General features: G+C 37.6%; 2 protein-coding genes across 2 annotated transcripts in view; both read left to right on the top strand.

Annotated features, from left to right (window-relative positions):
• LOC145267056 (uncharacterized) overlaps positions 1-1,403 on the top strand; it is a 103,789-nt gene extending 102,386 nt beyond the window's left edge. The window contains exon 5 of the mRNA XM_080123001.1: positions 1,238-1,403. Coding sequence (XP_079979127.1) covers positions 1,238-1,388 — 151 coding nt within the window. The 3' untranslated portion in view covers positions 1,389-1,403. The remainder of the gene's footprint in view (positions 1-1,237) is intronic.
• A 2,444-nt stretch (positions 1,404-3,847) lies between these two features.
• LOC145267055 (uncharacterized) lies at positions 3,848-18,202 on the top strand. The gene is made up of 3 exons (XM_080123000.1): positions 3,848-3,973; positions 8,815-9,022; positions 11,444-18,202. The coding sequence occupies exons 2-3, from the start codon at positions 8,965-8,967 to the stop codon at positions 17,797-17,799; spliced, it is 6,414 nt and encodes a 2,137-aa protein (XP_079979126.1). The 5' UTR covers positions 3,848-3,973; positions 8,815-8,964; the 3' UTR covers positions 17,800-18,202.
• Positions 18,203-18,585: the final 383 nt, after the last annotated feature.

The raw sequence follows: 18,585 nt of genomic DNA, 5'->3' as shown, positions 1-18,585 counted from the left end.
CAGAAGCGATATGAGCAGTTTTTTTTTTTTGCCTGTGCGCTGAAACCCCAACCCTCCGTAACAAAAATAAATAAATCAATTAAAACAACTTTTCTTTCAGTTAAAATAGCAGTGAGTGCCCGTGCAACCAAAATAAAAATAAGCCAAATCTGAAACGCAAAAAAGGAAAAGAAGGGCAAAAAGTTACTGGCAAACGTGCTTGTCGTTACAGTTATGATGTCATGATGCTGCAAAATAAGGTTTTTAAACATAGTTTTACTGCATTACACGTGCATGACTTGCAAAAACCGCGAAACAAAAATCGTCCCCCGCCTTTCCAAAAAATGGTTCGGTTAACTACCACAGAATTAATCTTTTTTTCTAATTTTCACATATTATGCATATGATGTATTGCTTTTTCAGATGGTACCAGTTTCGACCGGGTCGGATGCGGATGACAAAAGTTTTTAGCAGACATATAAACACACACACACACTGACATCTTTCCTTTATATAATAAACTAGCATGGGTACCCGGTGTGGCCCGAGTGGAGAGAAATCGTATACTAAGGCTACTGAGCAACCAACCCCCTAAAAAAAAAAAATAAATTATTTCAATAAAAATAGCAGCGAGTACTCATGCAAGCACAAAAAAAAAATTAGCTGCAGTAGCCAGACTCAAACCTGTAATGCAAAAGAGGAAAAGGAGGTAAAGAAACAAACACATTAGCCGTCTCACTCATGGTGACTTTATGACGTCACAGGCTTTCGAAATAATGTCTTTTAAACGTACGTTGAGATCACTAGGTGTATGATGACTTGCAAAAATGTTGACGAAAAAACTGACCCTTCTTTGCAAGATACAGTCCAGTTGACTAGCACAGAATAAATCTTTTTGGCAATTTTAAGATATCAGTTTTGTCAGTGATCATTGCATCTGTCGAAAGTTTTTGGCAGACATACAAACACACAAACACACACATACTAACACAAACACACACAAACGTACATGAACAAACGCACACACACACTAACACAAACGTACATGAACAAACACACACTAACACAAACACACACAAACGTACATGAACAAACACACAAATGTACACACAAACACACACAAATACACACATACTAACACACATTTTGTCTTTTATATATTAGATTAAGAAGAAAAAACTTTTTAAAATAAATCAATTTCTTCTAAAATGTATGTTTTGGGTTTTTTTTTAAATTATAAATTTTTTTTTTTTTAAAGGAGTTATTGTGAGAGTTTGAATCTGCGTCCTCTCAGTACTGCGGACTTTGGGAAGATAATGAAATGCGTCTTTCCGAACATCAAGCCGAGGCGTTTGGGGCAACGTGGACAGTCGAAATATCCTTCTCATTGCACTTCAATTAAATCTTGAAACATTTTCTTGTAGAAAAATTTTCTTTTTCATGATTTTTCTTTCTTTTTTTCTTTTTCTTATTTAAAAGTTTTTAAAATTTTTTCCTTTTTTTTTTTTTTTTTTCTTATTTAAATTTTTGATAATTATTCCAATTCATACACAATTTTTTTATCGTTACTTCCATGGCAAGTGCTCGTCTGAGCTCCAATCTCTGATCCCTCCCTCACCAATCTTTCATGATAAACACCCATCTAGCTGAAACCATTGTCAAAAATTTTCCCCACTCTTTATCTGTGCCTAAATCCAAACGTAGATTCCATAAGCAGAGCTTCTTTCTTAGAAGTGCACGACTGTAGAACTCTCTTCCGTTTCCCCACCTGACTACAACCTGGATGTCTTCAAGTCCAATATAAACAAATTCCTGAGGAACCGCCCCCTTAAGTAAGACACTTTATCAAATCTCCAATACTAACGATTACTACGATACTATCCCATTGATTACTGTACACGCAATAACCCTTATCCTCGACTGGCTTCCGGGCCTTGATAAGTGGTGACTAAAAATTGAAATATGGCAATTTAACATAAAATAACAAAAAAAAAAATTTATATTATCTGGATTCTTCAGAGTACTGTTCTCATATTGAGTGTTATTTTCACAAATTTTCATTCGATGTAACCTCCAACCTTTTTCGGGTGTATCTAGTTGAACTCGGGGAATTTGAACAGAATTTCGAACAGAATCCTTTATTTACTTCACGGAGGTAGCATCCTCTCGTTCTGTCAGCCATGACTTGATAGAGGTCATAAATAATTCACAATTGTATTTTTCGGTTGCCCACACCGAGAATTGAACCTTCAGTCTTCAGGCGCATGTCACTTTCACAATTCAAGAAACAATTACGGGTTATGTCGACCAAAATGTTATAAAAATGGCACTCAAGATGAGAACAGTAGTCTAATGAATCCAAATAATACGAATAACCAATCCTCGAGACTTGAAATACAATTGCAAATTACTTAAAATTTCTAGCCAGTTATCGTTAACGGAATAAGAGCATGCTAAACTTTATGGATTAAATAAAGGGTCCCGGTCGAAATTCTGTGAAGATTCCCGAATTTGACAGAAACCTTCCAGAGTCCAACAAGATACACTTGAAGAAGCTCAGAGGTTACATCGACCAAGCCTAAGAAGCATAGGGGTCTGGGATTTTTTTGTTTGTTTTGTTTTTCTTTGTTTTTGTTTTATTTTTTTTTTTTGTCCATTTTTGTCCCCCCCCCCCAAAAAAAAAATACCAGTAAAGAAATTAGCTAAAGAATAAATGAATAAAAGGACGAGATTATATAGCATGCACACTGAAAAACAACAATTACTATTAAATAAAAGGGAGATGTTATGTTAGCAGACATTCCGCGCCAGTGGGAGTTGTCTCCCTTTAAAATATAAAGTCGCGCCCAACATGAATTATACAAGACTAGCAGTCTTATTTTCCTGTCAAAACAAAACATGAGAAAATACTTCCTTAAGTTAAAGGGGAAAAAATATATTTAATTTTTTTTTTTTAATCATAAATGCTTTTTGTTTTTGTTTTTTAACAATAATTTTTTTTATTTCTTTTATTTTTTATCATTTCTATTATTTTTCATTTTTTTTATATTTATTTATTTTCGTTTCTTTTATATTTTTCATTTTTTAATTTTCTTTATTCTTTTTATTCTTTTTTTTTTTAGTACTTGTACATTTTAATCAAAATATAAAAAAAGTGAAAATATCGAAAAAAAACAAAAAGTTTACATTGTACTAAGTGAATTTTTATTAAGTGAATTTACATTATACTAAGTGAATTTTGTATTAAGTGAATTTTTTTTTTGAGAACTTCATTCCATAATGGATAACCATTATGGAATGAAGTTCTCAAAAAAAAAATTCACTTAATTTCATCAAGTAGTTTTCTTTTCTTTTTTTTTTTTTTTACAGCGAAAAAACAATTTGTTATGATACCGAACAAAAGGTTCAATTTTTAGGAAGAAAAGCTAGTAATAAAGATGGGGAGGGAGTGTCGACGAGTTATCTCCCCCGTGGCGTGTTAAAAATTCCAAGATGTCTATCTTCAATGCGCTGTCATAAAAATGTGTTTTTCCGCTGTAAAAAAAAAACAAAAAAACTACTTGATCAAATTAAGTGAAATTTTTTTGCAGAGATCTTCAGCCCTAAACGTATATGTACAATATAACCTTTTTTCAATATTTTCATATTTTAATGACTTGATTAAACTGTACAATTGTCCCTTTTTTTTATTTTTCTTTTGATTTCTTTATTTTTATTTCATGTCTTTTTTCATTGAAATTACACTATTTTCATTTTTTGTTTTTACTCTAATAACAAGGAAGTTGATACAAGCAAATATACGCACGTTCTGGGTGCATATTTTTGTAGGTATCTTAAAAATTACCTCCTTTTCATTTTTCGAACTTTTCTCTTTTAAAAGTTATCTCCCTTGACTTCTTTTTTGTTTACGTATGTATATAGTGGCATTCGCAAGAAGCTAGAGGTAAAACCACCAGTTCTGCCTGAACTGGAAATATCCCCCAGGAAATTGCGGGTAAGTATTTTATTTGTCTATCTTGTTTCTTTCATGCAAATTTTGGTGACAATTCATCTCCCCCTACTCCACTTATAAAAAAGTAAAAATACTAAAAATGAGGAAAAATTTTTTATAGTGTGTGTGTATATATATATATATATATATATATATATATACACACATTATGTATATATATATATGTATATATATATATAAAAGAGATTAGAACAATAGTCTAAAGAGCTGAGTGTATTTTAATGTAACAGTGAAATTACTAGTTTAATTAAAATACAGGAAATAGAAAGTGCTCGTTGTAATTTAGATATATAATAAGCTCGATAGTTAAATGTCCGAGAGCTAATTCAATATTAAGTAATGTGATTGATAATTTAAAATTTAAAAATCAAATTATAATTAAATTAAAAATCCGTTTCATAAGAAGGGACAACAACAAAATCAATTATTTGTACGATCGTTTCGGAAAACAATGCTTTTTATTGTGGTATACATCAAGTTATGTACAATAATTACATATAGTTTTTTAATAAGCAAGGTCTCCTCATCAGCAAATTTTGAAGGGTTTTTATTGAATTTAAAAGACACCATAAATAAACCTAGCATTAAAAGTAAGGCAGATGAATCTTTTAATTTTTCGCTTTTTGAAATCAGGAACTATGGTTAAAATAGTCATTTAGATGTTTGCTATAGCTTTTTATCTTATTGACCTTGCATTGTTTTCCGAAACGATCGTACAGATAATTGATTTTGTTGTTGTTCCTTCTTATGAAACGGATTTTTAATTTAATTATAATTTGATTTTTAAATTTTAAATTATCAATCACATTACTTAATATATATATATATATATATATATATATAATATAGTGAATGAATGACAAAAGTCTTTATTGTATGTTAACCATCTTATAATTTATTCCTTTAATTCAGTTAACATTTACAATTCTTGACAGTATGTTTCGTAGTGCAAAATCAATCACTTAATTATTATATCAATTAGTGAATCTATTTTGCCCTTAACTCATCAGAAGAAATAGCAACAATCAGTCCGTCAAAAGGAAATAAATTGCGTTTTGACATGATTAAAATCCGAAAATTGGAAGAGAAGCTGTAAATACGTTATTAATATATTTCCATTTACGCTATATCGCTTTTAAAATAATAATCAGAAAAACTCCAGGGGCCCCTATCACCAAGAAACTCATAAGGAGTTAATCATTAGTTTAATGCATTGCATTTTTCTGTTATACCTACGATTAACTCCTGATAAGTTTGTTGGTGAAAGGGGGCTCCTAGGGTTTTTCCATGTATTTTTAAAGCGCTATATAAATTTTGTACGATTAAAAAGTTACATATATATATATATATATATATATATATATATACACACACACACACACACACAGACATACATATATATCATACTTTGGGGCAAATGCACCAACAAAAAAAAAAGTGCTCTTTATATGCTTGGTTGCCAAAACAGCACTTTTAGCGAGTTGGCACAATTACCCCAAAGTACAATAAATATATATATATATATATATATATATATATATATATATATATATATATATTAGTGGGTTGGCAAGTCTACAGGGGAGACAAGCAAAGCAACAAAACTGAAGCTGGCTTGCCAGGACACTATATATACAAATGTAGGCAAATTTGGGCATATGTTATCGGTTTGAAAACATAGGTTCTTTTTTACCAATTGTCATAAAATTTTAACCATAGTATAGTATTATAATCTTCAAAAAGCTTGCAAATTTTCATGTAGTTTCTTATATCCGGATTACACTTACTTAAATTAAAAAGCACACAGAGGATTAATGTAACATTAAGATAGATAATCGGTTGAAATATAATTTAAAAAGTAGAAATATGAAAATAGGCGATTTATAATTCCATGGCAAACGGAAAATAATTAAACAAAAGAACTTAGAAGAAAAGGGTGAAGGTAGGTTTAACTGTTTGATCTCTTAAATAGTGATTAGAAATGTGTTTATATTTGTATATTAAATAGTGTATTTCACCATCTGGAGAGAGACTGTTTAAGAGATCAAGCAGTTAAACCTACCTACACTCCTTTCTTCCAAGTTTTTTTTGTTTAATTATTTTCCGTTTCTCATGGGATTTATAAATCGCCCTATTTTTGTATTTCTACTTTTTAAATGGGGATTCGAAATGTGTTCTTTTATGTATATGAAATAGTGTATTTCAACATTTGAAGAGAGACTGTTTTTGAATATTTTCACATGACATAATGTTTGAAATTGTCCAAATGGCCACAAAACAATTGTAACGGATATGAAAATGCACAATATGATGGTATCATTTTTAAAATTTTTATTGGCTTGTTTTTGTGAAAATATATGAATGCTCGATTATAAAAACTGATAATCTTGAAGCTTAATAATTGAGTCATTTTATTTTGACTTAAATTTTATTGGTATATGAACATTGCCGAATTTTGATATATTTTAATATATGAAAATTTTAGTTTAAAAAATATTAAGATGGTGTGTGTGTGTGTGTGTGTATATATATATATATATATATATATATATATATTATTCTTTATGTACGGCATAATCACATTGACACACCAGTTCCCATCAGATCAAAGTTAAGCAATGGTAAGCCTGGCCAGTACCAGATGGGTGACCATTTCAGACTTCCAGGTACTGTATGTGCTCTCCGTTTATCTCTTAATTGTTTCCAGTCGTCCTGGACCTTTCTTTACCACTGGACTCAAGCAGTGCCAATTCAGGAGAGGTGTGGTTGCAGATTGTGCAACCCTTGCCTCATAATTATGTACACAGCTGCCCCTTTTGAGACTGAACGGAGGCATCGTTCATTCTTTATGTAAATACAGTCATATCTTGCTGTGATGAGCAGACGGTTTCAATCATATTTGATTTCATAAGGCAAGAAAAATTAAAATACAAAAATTAAAAAGGTTCCAGACCTTTCAAAATTTAGGAAGAGAAAAAATGCCATTACTGGCAATAAGCAGAAATTAAAGTTCTTGTTGAAATTCAATTATTCTTAATTTTTGGATATCTTTTTACCTTGAATAAATATATATGTATATATATATATATATTTTTTTTTTGCTGCATCAATATCCAATTTCCCTTATTCTATGTACGAGGGGCATGCAATAAGTAATGCCTCTGACCCACTTCCCATAGCAGTAGAGCAACGAAACTTGGCACAGTTATTAGTCTTTCTCTACATAGGAACCACCCAGAGTTATGCATTTCTCCCATCGTTTGATGCAGCTCTGGAGACTGTTTTTGTAGAACACCCCAGGTTGGTCCTCCAACCACGACATGACTTCAGAAATAAAGGCTGCATCATCTGAGAAATGCTTTCCTTTCAAAAACAACTTCATAGCTGGGAAGAGGTGAAAGTCAGAGGGTGCAAGGTCAGGAGAGTAGGGAGGATGGGGGAGGATTTCATAACCACATGCCCGTGCTTCTGATCTGGCATCATGCGAGTTGTGGACTAGAGCATTGTCCTGCAGGAGGAGGGTACCTTTGCTGATCTTGCTTCGCCTCTTGATTTTGATAGCTTCCCTTAATTTCCTCAAAAGTGAAGCATAATAAGCTCCTGTAATTGTGGTACCCTTTGCCAGGAAATCTGTCATCACTACTCTGTCCTGGTCCCAGAAGACTGTGAGCATAATCTTGCCAGCAGAGGGCTGCACCCTTGCCTTCTTTGGAGGTGGTGAGTCCAAGTGCTTCCACTGCATTGACTGGGCTTTGGTCTCTGGATCATAGTGATGGACCCAGGTTTCATCCTGTGTGATCAGTCTTTTGAAAAACTTTGACTCATCTTCTTGGCACATCTCCAAATTCATCCTCAAGCACTCAACGCGTTCTCGCTTCTGGAATGGTGTGAGCAACCTGGGAATCCATCTGGCAGACACCTTATGCATATGCAAATGATTATGAATGATAGTTTCCACAGACCCTTTGCTAATCTTGACATCTTGGGCTATTTGGCGAATAGTAATGCGCCGATCTTCCAAAATGGCGGCCTCAACTTGATGGACAGATGCCTCATCAATGGCAGAAGGGGGGGAACCAGGTCTGAGAGCTGTTTCCACAGACTTCCGGCCATGTTTAAATTCACAGTGCTAGCATTTTACAAGGTCATATGATGGGGTATTATCACCATAGTTTCTTTCATTTCATCAAAAGTCTCCTGTGGTGTGCGTACTTTCAAATACAAAAACTGGATCACTGTTCGACATTCAACAGGCTCCATTTCACACCTGACTCAGTTCAAACACCAGTAAAACAAAAACCACAATTAGTTCAGAGCTCTAATTTGCCACATAACCCATAGAGATATAAATCATTGCACATGCAAAATTTCAGCTATATCAGACAACTGGAAGTGGGTCAAGGGTATTACTTATTACACACCCCTCGTAGCTAAAATGATTTAAAACTTTAAAAACATTTAATTTTCTGTTTATTACCTTTAGCAAATTAGGTGCAAACCTTTTATAATATTTGCTAGTATTTTTCGTCCAAGGAGATGTATAAACATTGAAAACTCATGAGTTAAGGAAATATATTTTACTATACTGTATTCTTTGTCTTGCATGCAATAAAATTTCTATATTTGAAATTTAACTTTTTCAAATCACAAATTTTAAATTCCTAAATTATGATTTACTTGCTCTATCTAGTATATTGAGCAATTTTATTTAGCTAGGATAGTCTTATATAGAATATTACATCCACTAATACTTTGTAAGACTGATAATTATTCTGAATAATTATATATACATAATGCTATTCTATATCTTTTTTCATTGGCAGGAAGACGATTGCTACGGCCGAGATGAACTTTTTACCGCCTCGTGCCAATTGGTGTGCGAGTGGGCTGAGAAATTACTGGAACGTGCTTTCTCCGGACTTCGTGAACTTTCAGAATTTTTGGTCAGCAGTTCCTATGTCAACAGCAAATCTATGGCTGCATTTACTGTCAGTGCGGCCATGCAGGAGGCTGGCATCCTCAATTCCAGTGGTAAGTCATACTAGAAACTCGCATCCATTTAAAATTTTTCACAAACTTTATGTTACATTCTTATACAACTATTTTCTTGCTTCCGTGTTTAGCACAATTCTTGAAAACAGTCAGTGCATTCTCATTGGTCACTGTTTCTTTATAAAGTTTTGCTGACTGAAGATGGGGCTTTAAGCTACTGCCTAGCTGAATTTACCACACCGTCTGAAACCATTGGTATCAATGACTAATCAAATTTTCATTATGTGTATATATATATGTGTATGTGTGTGTGGATATATATATGTATATACAACATGGAGATGAGATTTCTTTTCCCCAAACATATGCACCGGGTTAATCATGTACAAACTTTTGTTGCTAACATCGGATGGAAATCACATCTGATGAGTTGATGAGAAAGAAAATTTTTATGAAAACATAAAATTATAGAATTGTCATCCCATTAACAAAACAGCTGTAATGGAGAGATCCAAGATCAAATAAACAAGAGTTATATAAAATAAAAAATGTAAGTCTTTGAATTTCAACATACAGTTCTGTTTCGTTGTATCACAACTCATCAGTGCCGCTAGACTAGCATCTCTCCCTAGCCAAGGATTGAACCTAGAACCGTCGTGTTGACAGTCGGCAGTTCTCCCACTCGACCATGAAGGTGACGCCCGTAAATAACTCGTCGGAATGTCTATTTAAATGGACACCCGCCACCACTTTTATAAGAACGAGCTTCGCATTTTTCAGCCAATTAAGTAGCGGGTGAGATTATTTACGACAGTGCTCTACCCAAAGAGGGGGGCTTAAAATATAAACATTGCACAATCACGTGGACACACCAGTACTCGCCAGGTCACCAAAGTTAACAATGATAAGTCTAGCCAGTACCAGGTGGGTGACCATTTGGAAAGGCTGGGTGCTATATGTACCGCACTGAGACATAGAGATTTCCAGGTTGGTATCTGGGGGGGGGGGGTCACGTTTAATTCATTGGGAGAGATTTACTTCAACAATCTTCGCTAAGACATGCATCTAGGAGAAGGAAAAACCCTGATGTAAAAACCTGCGGTCTATTGTATACTCTGTCTTGTGCTAGTCATTGCACTGCGGAGATTAGCAGTTGTATCAAAAGGTGTGGAGTGTTCTAAAGAAGTCATCTGCGTGGATTTCCGAAAAAAACTTAGTTGTTTTGATGGAGCTCATATGTCGAAATCAACAAGAGGCTCCATCATATATATATATATATATATATATATATATATATATATACGAGGAAAAATGTTTATTTAATTATATTTCAGCTTTTATTTATACCAGTTCTTTAATTTATGAAACTCAATGTAACTACATGGCATATATAAATAAATGACAAAAGTCTATTTTCTAAATTTCAAGATGTTGACCAACTTACCATTTATTCTTTTAATAATAATAATAAAGGGATGTACAATTCTTGACAACGCCTGTTTTGTAGCGCAGAATAATTTATGTAATTATTATGTCAATTTTTTCATTTATTCCACCCTTAACTCATCAGAAGGAAAAGAACCTATCAATTTTAAAAGAAAATAAAGGGACATGCGCATGATTACAAAATGCAAAAGTTGAAAAAGAAGTTGCAGTTAAAATTTAAAGATGGCGTAATACATTGAAAAATAACTGCAACTTCTCTTCCAACTTTCGGTTTTTGTAATCATGTTCATATTTCTTACAAAATCTGAAATTGGAAGAGAAGTTGCAATTATTTTTCAGTTTTTTTTTTTTTTTTTTTTTTTTTTTTTTTTTTTCTTCCATTGCAACTACTTCATCAATTTAATTGATTTTTGGAATTATATAGACAAATTGAATTCCAGGTAGACAAAACCCAAAATCAGAGATATCACCCCAAAAATTGTATTATTGATTTTACAGAATTTAATATTGTTAAAATTATATTATAAAATATTATAAGGGTTGATGTTTTTTTTTTTTAATTCTTTTTCGCTGCAATATCTTTGCTGTTTTCTGGTGGCAACAAAATAAAACTACTTTTACAATTTAAATGATTTTTGGAATATGATTTTTCTTTCTTTTTTTTTAATGTAATATATAGACAAATGAAATTGTGTTATTACTTTTACAGAATTTAATATTAAAATTTTGAATATTATAAGATTTGATTTTTTTTTTTTTTTTTTAAATTCTTTTTAGCTGCTATGTCTTTGCTGTTTTCTGGTGGCAACAAAATAAAACTACTTTTTCAATTTAAATGATTTTTGGAATACGATTTTTCTTTATTTTTTTTTCATATAATATACAGACAAGTGGAATTGTATTATTAATTTTACAGAATTTAATATTGTTAAAATTTGGAATATTATAAGATTTTATGTTTTTTTTCTGATTTTAATTTTTTTAATAAAAAGATTTTTTTTTAATCCTTTTTAGCTGCAATGTCTTCACTGTTTTCCAATACATCTGGTGGCGACAAACACAGAGAGACGCAACTGCAATTGCAACGCAAACTTCAAGAACGTGAAATGCTTAAGGAGCAGAAACGCCGTTTGCACCAGCAGAGGCAAGAAAATGAACACGAAACAAAATCCCCTCAGCGAACACGTAACGAGAGCTACACTCCAGGTCTACCAAGCCCAAAGACAAAGTTTTTATCGCCGTCCTCTTGTTTAAGATTCCGTTCGTCGAGTAGTTTGGAAAATCTTCTCATGCCCACGGCCGTCACTGACAATAAATCACATATCAAGGAACAGCCTTCTTCCGTCCCCGCCTCGGCCCGGGAACGGCTACTATCAGGTGGAAATGCACGTCCCCCCGTATCCCCCCAGGATCCAGCCACACCCGCTGTGCAAATGAAACTCTTTTCAAATCGATCTCTTTTTCAAGATAAACCCTCAGACAGACAATCGGCACAGTCCGAGGGAGGCGAGGCTAGGGCTCCTAGTCTGGGTGCAACGAAAGATGCCACCTTCGAAGCGACTGAATTGAAACCCTGTAAAGCTGAATTAACAAGGTTCCATTCCTTGAAAAAGCCATCTGTGATTCCGGGTCAGAGTTCCAGTGCTCAGCAGACCAGCGACAGTACCGGGCCAAGCAACCTATCTGCGATCCTGTCTACCTCTGCGCAAACCTCGGCTGATATTAAACCATGTGTCAGCCCCGACTCTAGCGAGCCGGAAAAAAATGTTGTTTGCTGCATAAGTAATGTATTTACGTTAAACATGGTGCTTGATAAAACGTCACGTGTTGGCACTGGGGTTCCCCTTGTATCCCAAACAGGCTCTGCAAAGAGCGCTTTTGTACCGTTTTCCCAGATGCATCTGCAGAACGTTGCCGAAACAAAGACAACTCAATCCAATGATTACCTGCCGGCATCTTCTAACAAAAGCTCTGAGCATAACTCTGAACCAAGCATCTTAGCGCAAATGTTAGAATGCAATGATAATAGTGGTACCTTGGCATCTCCGAGCAGCAGCAGCAGCAATTACATTCAGGTGCCAACACTAAAGTCCGGTTGGGAATCGGAAGGTGCTACGTCTGTCAGCTCGTCTGAGCGCGTCGTGCAGACTTCACCATCTGTCACGAAGCGCTCACGATCTCGGTTTGCTCCGATACGTCCAAAGGCGATGCAGGCGAAGACGATCCTATCTCTACTGCAGGAACAATCCGGAAATAGTCTCGACTCTACCCCATACGATCGTCGGAGAGTTGCAACAATTCTGAAGGAAAAGCATGCCCGTGAGCAGACAGAAACGACTGTGGCAACGACGACAACGACTACGGCGACGACGACTCAGAGCACAGAGAGCAGCACCCCCCTGCCTGCCGCCCCAGCCCCAGCTACCGTGGCAATGTCAGCCTTTGGGTCTGTAACTGCAGCAACAGACATGGTTTCTTTTCCAATGAACCCTGTGGTCAGCAAGCCCAACGAGCTGTTCATCATTCTCGGTTCCCCTGCTACGGGGACAGTCGGTACAGCAGGTAACATTTTCCTCTCCCAGAACCCTACAAATATAACTCCAGGAGCCACGATAGACCCTCAGCAAGCTGCACAGGCTGGCGCCACTATTTTTCAGACAATACCCACTGTAAATAGCAACATGGCTTCACAAGCTGAAATGATGCTTGCAAATACGGGAAATACCACCTCTACAGATAGTATAACGGCACCAACAGGTGAAACCCTGGCATGGAAGGCCATTCAGCTCGACGCAACAAGTCTCCCCCATATCGCAATTCCTAGTCATCACTTATTTGCTCAACTTAATCCGCAACCGGACGCCGGCTCCGCCTCCTCATTGGGGATTGCCGTCCCATTCAATGGGGGTCTGGTGTCTACAGCCGATACCCAAGACTGCACAATTGATCCCACTCAATTCATGATCTCTAAAAACATCCAGTTGGATGGTGCTCTTCTGTCAGGGTTCAACTTCAACGTAACTGACCCCTCCCAAAATGCATCAACCATATCATTATCAAATCTTATCCCTGCCGATCTAGCTGCTTCTCAAGTAATGGTCAAAATGGAAAAATCTGAACAGGACAACAATGCTGTGTTGATGACCATGGGTCAAGTGGCCAAAAGATTGTCGGATGAGTTAACAACGTCCAATCTGCAGCAGCAGCAATCGGCTGAAATTGTTAATTCGACCTCATCTGTTGGTAAATTTGTTTTGGGTAACTATGTTGGTGCTGGCACTACGAATGAGCTATGCAATGACGAATCTCAGATGTCATCGACAGGTGTCAAACAGGAAGACGACAGTCTGGCGAGTGTGAAAGAAGAGAGTTCCGAACCCCCGGCGAAACCAGCTTCACTTTTACGCCCACTGCTTAACAGCGATCTGCTTCCTGGAGAATTTAACAAAACCAAGATTCTGAATGAACTGTTGAGCATAGAAGATTCGCTCTCCGAAACTTCCCCAAATAACGAGAGCGATCCTCCGGAAAATCAGGACAGATCGAACATCGACAGCTACCTGAAAGTTGATCGGAAAAAACAGAGTGTTAATGCGGAAAAGATAACCACTCAAGTTCCAATACCAATCACAATGGCATCGGATCGCACTTCCAACTCTGGTGCAACCAAGAAAGGGAAACTTACGAGAACATCTCGGGCCAGTTCTAATGAGGGTTTAAAAATGTCGGCTTCTCGGCTGCTCTCAAGGACCTTGTCTACTGGTTCCACTCCTGCCAGTGGTACTGCTTTACCCAACACCCTCAATCCTGCAAGTGGTATTAACGTGTTACAACAGTTACCTAATACTCTTGAACAGCTGAATAACGTAAAGCACCCACAAGTGTCCACCGCCTCGCAGGGTGTCTCTTCATCTACTGACTTAAATACTTGTCTTATGACAGACACGATGGTCACTTTTTCCAGCTGTGCTGTTTCAAGCCACATCCCTAGAGACCAGCCCGAAAAATCACTGATTGAACAGAAAAAAAAACCTGAGTTGTCTGCCTCATTCCAGGCCAGTGACGTCTTGGACAAAACTAGTCACTTCCTAAAAGATCTTGGATGTACTCAGAAAAAAGAAACAGGCAAGACCCATCTAGACGTCCAGCCAACAAGCCGTAAGCGGAAGGCGAGTGGCGGGTCATCTGGCACAAGTTCTAAACGCAAACAACAACAAACAAATAAAACAACTGTGGATTTTGTCAGAGAGCTTGATTCAGCAATCACAAGTCCTCTAGTTTCCGCCAGTCATGAACAGACTGCAATCGGTACGAATATACTGGAAAGTTCTGAAATAACCACGGAATCATTGCAGAGTCCTGACATATCAAGTGTCGAGAAAGATGCTCTTTTGGACAGTGCCCCTCCACAGATGATTGGTTTGGAATTATCCAAAGTAGGTTCAATGAAGTGTAAAATGAGTTGTCACTCACAAACCCTTCCGAGTGGTACCAACGACAACAAACCGCAACCCCATCTTACATCGTCACAATTTGATCATCAAATCAGCGATCTACTTAATCTTGCTCAGCCGCTTCGAATAGACGAGACGTCGTCAGTCGGTTCCGCAGTCAATTCACCTTCTCATCCTCATTCACAATTGTCCCTTCAAGGCGTTCCGTATTCACAACTCTCACCCCATCAAGTCGTCATGGCTACCGAACTTGCCGTTTTCAAGCGATCTGTGACCGATTCTGTAGCGGCACTATTACAGCCGAACGAATCAAAACCTGGGCAGAAACCTCAGGGAGTCCCAAATTCAGCCGCTGCCCAGAAAAGCCAATTTTCTCAGGAAGAAACCCCAAGTTTGTTGCAGAAGCACTTGACAGATATTGTTAACGCAACGTTAACCGATTCACAAGAACAGCCATCATCTTCTCACAGTTTTCTTTGCGAGATGTTGCAGTCGTCTGATATTGACGGCAAAGACAAAGATTTTCTTGAAGAAGAACTACCATCTGATGTCGCTGATTTTATCACAGAATCCATGACGGGCAACCAAAATGAACCCACCTTTCCAAACGGTAACGCCAGCGGTAACACGAATTCGAACAACGTCCAACCTTTTCCCGATCTGAAGCACGACGTGGAGGACCTGCTTAATCAAGCGACCCCGTCCTCTTCTGCTATTGCTCATTCTTCATCTCTCCGTACTACAGTCAACCCTGGTGCTAACATGTTTGCGCGTGACGCCACCCTCCTCAAACATACAACAACATCGGTCTCGATTTTGGGGGAGGCTGACGCCAGCCATGCCCTAGACTCTACCCAGATCCGTCCATTCAAAGATCCTCTCGAAAACAATAACAACACTTTTGCAATCCCAGGCGCCCAAGCTGTAGTCCGGAAAGGGGTAGACGTCAAACAGGGACGGTTCTCTGCATCCACCTCTCATCAACCCCAACAGCAGCCATCATCCGTACAAGCCACTTCCAACAGCGAGTCGGCAGTTTTACGTATCCCAGGGCAGTCTCCAGAATTTGTGGCACCAAATGCCACCGTTTCACAACGTTGGCATACTCTGAGTTACGAAAAGACCGGCTCGCACACTCCTGTTTCTGATAGTGGTTACAGCAGTGCCAGTCCTATACGCAGCACCCCCCCAACTGTTCCTTTTAGCTTTGGTAGCAGTGCTGAAAATTTTGTTAATAATGTTATAAGTCATTTTGAACAGCGAGCATCTAGTTGTGAACCATCAAGTCAGAGTCCTCTGGCTGAGTATAACGCAGTTTGTACTCATCAGACAGCAAATATCAGTGCGGGACCAAGCCCTACAAGTGTACCCTCGTCACCACAGACGTTTACCCCGATTCATGGAAGTTCACAGAGTGATATAACTTATGATCCTCCTCCGATTCGACCGACAGCTACTGTTGCAAATAAAAACCTCACCCCTCAGGCGAACACTTTATCGGTGTGTAGTTCGCAACAACCGAGCAAGATAAATAAAGAAAATAATCGGGAACTTTTGAATTTGTTACAGGCGAAAAGTCCCCCTTCGTATGAAAGCGCAATCCGCATGCTTAGTCAGAAGTCACCTCGTGGGTCAGCTGCGTCTAATCAACTCATCCAGCAGAGTCCCATCCCCGTCAGCAGCAGTGGCAGTAGCAACATCACTGTGAGCGATGTTCCGTTACAACAACACCAACAGTCAAGAACTAAGGCTCGTTCCAGGTCAACTTCGAATACGGCAACGAAAAACCGGAGGAAAAGGTCAATGAAAGATGCCACCGCATGCATCGAGACAAAGGAAGCACAAATCCCGCAGCTTGTAAGATGTTTATCCGATAGTGGCGTTCTGAGCTCCGCAGCAATGGAGACTAGTCAATCCGAGGTCGATCTAAACCAGGATATATCTGGTACTGCTGCTGCTGCTGATAATAATCTCTCAAACAAAACGAAAAAGTCGGTTCCGATATCGCCCGCCTATCCTTTCTCCTATAAACTATCCCTCCTAAAAGACCGCAGTGGTGGCCCAGCAATAACAAGTGGAGATAACCCAGTTGTCTCCGTTGAACACCCGCCGACAGCGAGTCAGGCCGGTTTTGTAAATCTAGCCAAGTCAGGTAAAGTGCTACAGGATGAAGGAATCGGGTCTCGTGGTGCCGGCTGTTCGGATCCATCAGTGACAACCTCACGTAGCCAGTCTGTGCCACTACAGAATGTCACGACGGGGACGACAACAACGACGGCACCACCACCGCCAAAACAAGGCAGACGCCAGCAAAAAAAATCACACATTTCGGACTTGCCGAATGTCAATTACATGGGTAATGCCCCAAATGTGGACCTGAGTCGTGTGTTTTTAGATAAGTTGCTCACCACAACTGCAACCACTACCTCTAAATCTTGCACTGTGACAAACGTCGGCCCCAAATCAAGTAACAATAACAGCAACAACGCCAACAAAGGGATCGGCACGGTAAACGTTGTCACAACCTCCACACCTTCCGCTAGCAGTTCTTCGAGCAAACGAAGCTTGATTCAACTGCTGGAAGATCGGACAAGTAATGCCAAAGAGGTTGAAGAATTTAAATCCAATCTCAACGATCTGCTAGGAATTCACTGTTTGGCTATGAGTGACTACCAGACTATGGTTGGCGGCGAAAACCTGAATCAGTCACTTGCGGTGACATCTGCCCAACCCCAGATCGTAACGCCGTCGATCGGTTCAATTCAAACGAGTCCACGGTCAGTAACCACTACTACTACTACAACTACAGTTCCTTCATCAACTTCAACCATTACGAACATTCGCAGGAACTCTAACATCTTAGAACGGCAAGTTCAAGATGAAAACCCTGCAAGTGTTCATAAGAGTCACAGGTAATCGGATTTTGCAAAAGCCTTGTGTCTTTTCCTTTTCATTTTATGTGGAGACCAAATCGATAAAAATAAATAAATAAAAATTAGAAAAAAAATTGAAAAAAAAACAATATAAAGAAGTGCAAATCCAGAGTTCAACCTAATTAAAAACGAAAAATACAGAAAAATCTTTATGATGTACGTACATGTCATAGACCGAACACGTCATATTCCAAAAAATCGCGTAAATTGATCAAGTAGTTATTTTTCTAACTAAAGAAAATCAAATTTTATAAGGAAGCAAGAACAGTGTGTTTTGATCTGCTATGTTTAATAAATAAAGGGGGACAACTCAATTCGAACTACAAAGCTCAGAATCAGCCTTGTAATGGCTATGATTTACTAATAAAATTGCTAAATCATAAAGATTTTTCTGTTTTTTTGTTTTGTTTTTTTAAATTAGGTTGAACACTGGACATGCACCAAAGGAATTAACTGAATTGGATGAAATTGGATGAAATTTTTTTTTTATTTAAAATTTTTATTTTGTACAAAAGATTGATTCTAAGACTTTTTTTGCTCAGGAGCCGTACGAGTTGCGTGAAATAATAATTATCGGCAACAACAGACAACGAACTCGGCATACTGAGTTCCGATTCCGGCCGTATCTATTACTCCCACTTTGCGTACTAGTACCATTGAGCAAGGCGGGCAGGTCAGTGGGGAGGTCAATGTATGAACTGACTACTACTCCCTTCTCATCGCCCACCCACCCGAGCTATGGATGAAATAGTTTGTCGCCAAGGACTCA

The sequence above is a fragment of the Euprymna scolopes genome, chromosome 42, assembly GCF_053919585.1.
Source record: "Euprymna scolopes isolate OS-2025 chromosome 42, ASM5391958v1, whole genome shotgun sequence".
NCBI lineage: Eukaryota > Metazoa > Mollusca > Cephalopoda > Sepiida > Sepiolidae > Euprymna > Euprymna scolopes.
Note: the sequence above shows the minus strand (reverse complement) of the source record. Positions and strands in the feature narration are given on the sequence as shown.